Source organism: Lepidothrix coronata, unplaced genomic scaffold (genome assembly GCF_001604755.1).
Source record: "Lepidothrix coronata isolate B3197 unplaced genomic scaffold, Lepidothrix_coronata-1.0 Scaffold9, whole genome shotgun sequence".
Classification (NCBI taxonomy): domain Eukaryota; kingdom Metazoa; phylum Chordata; class Aves; order Passeriformes; family Pipridae; genus Lepidothrix; species Lepidothrix coronata.
The window spans coordinates 7,148,087-7,155,213 of NW_016690189.1; the positions used below are offsets into that span (position 1 = coordinate 7,148,087).

General features: G+C 44.2%; 1 protein-coding gene across 1 annotated transcript; it reads right to left on the reverse strand.

Annotated features, from left to right (window-relative positions):
* Window positions 1-3,909: 3,909 nt before the first annotated feature.
* BTG1 (BTG anti-proliferation factor 1) lies at window positions 3,910-6,744 on the reverse strand. Its single transcript, XM_017804456.1, has 2 exons — window positions 6,357-6,744; window positions 3,910-5,167 (listed from the first exon to the last, which is right to left on the reverse strand). The coding sequence occupies exons 1-2, from the start codon at window positions 6,502-6,504 to the stop codon at window positions 4,803-4,805; spliced, it is 513 nt and encodes a 170-aa protein (XP_017659945.1). The 5' UTR covers window positions 6,505-6,744; the 3' UTR covers window positions 3,910-4,802.
* Between the last annotated feature and the right edge of the window lie 383 nt (window positions 6,745-7,127).

Genomic DNA, 7,127 nt, shown 5'->3' on the forward strand with positions numbered 1-7,127 from the left:
ATGGTAAGTCAGCCATTTTACTGTTGACCTACTTTGTATCAGCAATAATTTGTCACAGTGCATTCTCCAACTGCTACTGAAAGAAACGTTAAACCATACATTAAGAGCATAGTGTCAAAGCAACTGATGTTAATTATACCCTGCAATTCCTATGTTGATGAAATTGTCACTGCTAACTATTAATACAGCATTTATTGTCTAAGCCCAGCTTGCCCTACCAACCCCTAAAAGCCACTGAATTAACATCCTGCTTCTCAATGTTCATATTGGAATGTAAATCTGAAATGTGTAGAAATAATCTCAGCTATTTACACCAAGAATGTGTAAATACACATTCCTTTTTAGAAAAACTATTTATCTCCAGCCTATACATGTTTCACCCTTTAAACTAAAAACAGCTTCAATGTTCTTCAGTCAAGTGGCAGCTTTTGCCAGTGTATTTTCCCTAAAAATTATGGCATCAAGTAGAGGAAATTTTGGAAAATGTAGAGTACTACTTGATTTATGGAAATTCAGAAATAGATACACAAAAAAGAAAAGCAGCAATGTTCTTCATTGTATTCATTGCTAACCTGCACAATAACAAAAGATCATATTCTCCCAGCATAAATAAGCACGGTTAATTAGAAGGACACCTTATGTGTATCAAGTGTTCATGTTCAGCGACATCTGCTTAATTTAGGGACAGAAATGTTTACAAGCATCAGCATGAACCAACCACTCCAGGAACACTTACGGCTTGCATATCAGCATACTGTTTTCTAAGGTTCTATTGCTGCCTGCTTCTACATCATGTCTCAAGCTTTTCCTTTACCCATTTAAATTGAAGGCAGTTGACAGCATGCTGGCTTAACAATATTTAACCTTCAAAACTGTCATCGCTAAGCTATGGCGTGTGACATACAATTTGGTATGATCCAGAAGACTCATTTTGTGATGTGTTCATATCCTATGAATTGATCCAATACAAGATACAACAAAAGTAGAAGCCAGTGATGGTATTTTCACATCAGAAATGTGTCTTATATTATGTCCAAATTCTCATGCAGATTGATAGAACAAACTAATAATAAGAAAATCCCTTGGCCACAATAAGGCCAAGGTCATACAGATCTACCAGAAAACCTTTCCAGAGACAGCAGAAAAGTAGAAAACTAAAATCAGCATTATTAGTGATTGAATGAAAACCCTCTTATCTCTATTCAAACCTAAAAATGACACTAAAATATACAGGAAGATAAAAATCATTGTCCAAATGGCTGCTTAAGCCAGATGTACATCTCCAGAACAAGCAGGAAAAAAGCACACAACTGCAAAGAGAAGAGAGAACAGAACAGAGCTTCTTACAGGACACATGCAGTACAACTCTCTATAGGAGGAGCATCATTACTAAACATGAAATACAAAAGTAGTATTGAATGCATAGGATCTGACACCACACAGCACAGTAGGGGAATGTGCTGTCAGGAAAAAAAAAACGAAAATAAAACATGTGCTCACCTGGCATAAACTAGAAAGCAACTGTACACTTTATAAAAAGATATTCACTGAATGGTCAACAACTCTTAGCAGACTGGCCCATCATTCTGAGAAGAGCTGTAACATTAGAGCTGCATACAGCTGAGCCTGCCCTTGCAACACCAATAGGATTATTCAGTGCCTCTCAAGGAAAGTCAACTAATTTAACTAAAATGCACTGGGCAAGCAGGTCTTGAATGTGCTCTCTCATCTCTAATATTTGCATTAAAATAACAGCCTTGCTGGTTTCATAATGGCACCTTAAATGAAATTCAAAAGTGACAAGCATTTAGCTTAGTGAGCTGTTTATTCTACCTGCAGCAAAACATAGGATTAGCAACATCCTCCTCTTGGAGACATACTCAGGAGTCCTTCTTATGCCCTGCTGCCACAGTATGCTAAGTATTTTGAAAATCAGACAAGGGCACATTGTGTACACATTGGGGTATATCTAGAAGAAATCCCAGCAACTCTGAGTACACAGGTTGTACCAATTACTAGTTACAGCTGCAGTTAAAAATTATGCCATGAATGAAAGTACCTTACCATAAAAGAACTAAAATATTAACCATCTAAGGGAGCAGACTCACTCTTAGTTCAATGTCACATGCCAGTCTCACAGATGGAACGCTTGCTGCCTCACAAAGCTATGCTTAATTTATCAAAAGAAAGTACTGACAGCTGATGCTTTCATAACGTGCATAGCTCATGTCAAAGACCAACTATACAGCTACCCCTTCTGATGCTGTTCTTGCTGTGCAGCAGAAAGGACTAGGCAGCACCACGATATACCAAGCATAATTCAGTCAGCAGTGAGCTTCATGAATGTTTAATATAGCTTTACAGGAAGCCAAGCTCAATGTTTACCTTTCTACTCAGATACATATCTGCCGTCTGCAGACATGTAACACAACAGAAATGTCTTGGAGTACTCTTATAGCTTGAATAAATTTCTTGCTCACAGGTTTAACAACTTAAACTGTCATCTTAAAAGTAATAGAATTTTTAAGATATCAAAATGTGAGTCTAAACTTTGACCTATGCATGCATTACACCTGTACATTAAAGCAAGCTCATTCTGAAGCTTTGGTAATAGATCTATTACTGTCAGATCCATACTGAGCAAGGTGTTTGAAGTTCCCTGCTTCAGGAGCATTTATGCTTCCACCAGTCTATGCCAGAAAGCCATAGTGCTAGAGAAGCCCTAGCAATACTTTAAAGTGCTGAATATTGACATACATATGTAGATCATGGTAAAAATCATATTTGTAAAGCTGAACTTAAAAAAAAAAAAAAAACGGGAGGAAAGAAATTGTTAAAGAAAGCCGGACAGTTCAGTCTTCTGTTTTGCTTATATATAATCAGCTATATTACAGATCAGACAACACAGATATGAACTGGAGATAAAATACATTACTATCGTCACATTGTAAAGGCTGTTGAGCTCATAAGAGCTGCAACAATGCATGGCAAGTCTGAAGCTCAGTTCTACACACAGCTTGCAAGCTTGGCTGGCAAGTAATGACTGCTTTCTTTTCATTCAGAGCATCAGCAGCAGTTCTTGTAACTGACGTGACCAAGTTCGGTATGCCTTTATTAAACACTCACAGAACAAAGTATACAGGAGATAAGGAAGAGAAAAGCCTTGAGTTTTACTCTGGACCTTTAACAAGTGTAAATAAAGTGGCAAGGAATTTCTCTCAAGTGTAACTAACAGCTGTGCCATATACAAATGACATTAAGTGTGGTGCTTAAGTGAATCACAACTCCACATCATTCATTAACTACGAATACACGTAAGTATGGGCTTCTCAGCCTCAGCCAACCTTTTAAGTTTGGGAAAAAAGATCTACATACCTTTTGTTGAATCCAATCTTAATGATTTCTAAAGTGAAAGTCTTGCATCTGAAGAAAGCAAAAGGCAGCAAGCTGCTCTTAAGGCTAAGGGACACTTCTCCCAGAAACTCTTATTGAGCAGGGAATCCATCAGGGAAGAACTGTGAACTTGTGAGCAAGTAGGTCAAAATGGACATTTAGGTTTGCTATATCCTTCATCAGGAAGCCAAGTAAACTTTAATCCTCTGGATTTATTCAAGTCATCTTTGGTGGATGTTATTTCTGTACCTTTTCCTTATATCCTGGAATTATTGGCCCTGGAGTTATTTCCACATTGACTGATTTTAAAAGGTTTAAAGTGACACGTACATCATTGTGTTCCCCTGAACTTCCCAAGCATTAATATATGAGGTCTTCATTAATCCAGGTCTGTACCAAGTGTTCCCTAGCATCAGGATGCCATTGATGTTCTTAAGTCTTTAAGGTACCTATTTTATTTCTACTGTGAGACAAAAATAATTTAACTGATCCTATGTAATCACGACAAGAGATTAATTAAAATGCCAAGATAGGAAACAATTTATTATAGAGAGAAGAAAAATTTCTCATCCAAAATATAGAAATCTGTACAACTTTGCCACAATCAATATACATGAACTGTACAAATTTACACCAGTTCATAATTTACCAAATAAAAGATGACTAACAAAGTTCACAAAATAGATGGTGGTTTGTGGAAAAGACTTTTACCCAATTAAGAACAAGGAAATTACAAACCAGACCTCCACTTTCTAAAAATAAGAAGTTTACTCAGTCTTAGAAAACTACAAGCTAGCAAATGTACAGATAGCTGGCTGGTGCTAACACCACAGTTCAGACAGTGTCTTTATATGGTCTTTTTAAAGCCTGTTGCCATGGCAGATAATGATCACTTGCTACTTTTGAGGCCAATGTAAAGATCTGACCATTTCTCCCCAGGTCGTTCTTACTAGTTTCTAAGTGCTAGGTAAAAGTCTGAAAAATAAAATTTCCAGTACTATGGTGTTCATAAGTCTTGTTACTGAGCTGCCAAAAATGCTAACAATTAATAAATGTAATAGTGCAAATTTACTCTGCAAGATCTACTGCAGAGAATCACTTTATAAACACAGATTGGGGTTGAAAATTGGTGTAGAAATTAAGAAAGATGTCTTGGAGAAACTGACCCTTCCTAGATCTTCTTATTCCCTAGCAAGTTGCTATCATTTTGACTCACAGGCTATTAAATCACTGAAAGGTACTGTCCAAACTATGGCACTGTCACTTTAAAGTATACCACTCTAACGTGTGCCAGATCTTCACAGCTGTGACATGGTTTAAATTCCATAATCCATCCCCAGAGGTGCCCACCCAAAGTAAAAACCAAATTTATCCATCCATTTTAAGGTGATCCATCCACAGACTATATCTTAACCTGATACAGTCATCATATTGTAGTTTTTGGAAGGGCTAGTTCTGCCCAAGAGAAGTTCCTCCTTACAGCTTATTCTGCTGTCTACCATTTGCATGTTGGTGTTATTTTGGCTACCTCCTGCTGGTGCAGCTTCATACAGCACACAGATGGAGCCATCCTCTCCAATGCGATAGGACACTTCATACGGGTCAACCCATAGAGTGAGTTCGCTCGGAAGAAGCTGAAACAGTTCCTGACTGCTCAATCCAATCCGCTGTGCTGCCTGTCCAATGAGAGGATCCATTTTATGGTTGATCCGGATACATCGGTAACCTGATCCCTTGCATGGCTTTTCTGGGAACCAGTGGTGTTTATAATGTTCTATAAAATAAAAAACAAATATTATCCTCCTTAATTCTGTATTAAAAGATACACGCAGTAATTATTGTTCTCTTGCAAATTTCACACCTCAAGATGTTAAAAAGCTTATTATTCTAGCATCAAGTGTCCTCAAAAATCACTATAACCTTTATTTCTGCTGATGATTTACATAAGCCCAGAGTCCCTTGGGAAGCACTCACATACAAAGTTACCGGTTTGTGCTAGTGTATACAATGTCCACCATCTCAAAGAAGTGAAATGCAACTTCCTGGCATTCACAGAAACATATATAAAAATACAGAAATGATTACATACATAGCAGAAAAAAAACTCAAGGGTTTTGAAACTTCACAAACTAGAAAGGGAAAAAAGGCACCCTTCCAGCATCCTCTTGAGATCACATCCATGCTTAGCTCCTCACATTCCAAGAACACCCAAAAATAACTAGGGAAGGAGCCGGGCAGCATTTACCGACTGACTCAAGCTGTATTTCACCATCACTCTTCCCAGCCTGTTTTCCATGGCGAGAAACCAAGGACTTCACTTACCTCAGGAGTTTTATCCCACCCAAAACCATATCGGCCTGAGACTACTTGTAGCCACTATCAAGCCCTCTGGGACATAGCCTCGGGATTACAAAACCCACAGGGCAGCGAAAAAACCCTCGGTGTTTCCTCCCGACCGGAGCTGTCGGGTGGCTAAGAGACGCTTCCAGAAGAAAGAGGAACCAACTCGCCGTCCACCGATTAATTTTACTTGACAAAAAAAAAAGCAACTTCGGAGTGTTTTCCCTTCTGGAAATGGGGCGGTTTGAGCCCTTGGAGCGGAGCTCAAGCCCAGGATGCTCGCAAGCTTTGTTTAGGGAGGCAAAGATTGTGTGTGCGTGCAGGGGGTCGAGCTGCTTGCGCGACGCCCGAGCCCCTTTTGTCTACAGCCCGCTCCTGCCTCTCCACCGCCGGGGCCGGCTCGGCACGGGGGGTTGCCCGCAAGGGGCGAGTCACGGCCGCGGAGCCCCACTCGGCCCCCGCGGCGGCTCCAGCCCCTCGGAGAGGCCGATCTGCCCCTTTGTCCCTCTCCAGCCCCCCCCGCGGGGCGCGGTGGTTCCCGCACCCCCGCCGGGCCTGTCCGAGCAGACGGCCCCGCGGCCGAGGTGGGGGAGCGGCTCCCGCCGCGCCCGCGCCGCCCTCACCTGCCAGCAGCTCCTGCAGGCACTGGCTGAAGGTCTGCAGCTGCCGTTCGTTCATCAGCCCCTTGGTCCGCAGGAACTTGGAGATGAAGCCCACGGCCGCGGCGATCTCACGTATCATGCTGGCCCGCGTGTACAGGGCGGGATGCATGGAGGCGGCGGCGGGCGGCAGCCAGCGCTTCGGGGCGGCCGGCGCTGGGCTCGGACGGGGCGCGGGGCGAGCGGCGGGACGGGCACGGGGGCGGCGCGGCTCTAACTGGGCGCAGAACAGGCGGCAGAGCCCAGATCACATCCCGGGGGCGGCAGCCTCCGCCTCCTCTTCCTGCGGCAGGGGGGCGGCAGCAGCAGCGGCGGCCGCGGCAGCGCTCCCCGCATTTCCTGCAGCGAGGGGCGAAGAGAGCTGCACTTCACCCGCCGCCTCTTATAGGCGCCGCTGGCCGGAAGTGGCGTCAGGCCGCCGAGGGCGCGCCGCTGCCAATCGGGCGATCGCACCATCGTTACGACAAGTGGGGGGGCGGGGCCGGCCGGGCGGGTGACGTAATCGGCTGTAAACAAATAGAGCCGGGGGCGCGCGCAGGGGGCGGTGCGCGAGCGGGGGCGCGTGTCCGCGCTGCGGGAGCCGGGTGGGCGGGGCGCGGGCGCGCGCCCGCCGGTGCGGAGCGGGTGGTTGTGTCCTCCCGCGCATCGGGGGCGCGAGCGGGCGGGACCGCGCCGCGCGCCCGTGCGCTGTATCCGGGGAGAGCGGGGCCACGTCAGCGCCGGGGCGGTGCGGCT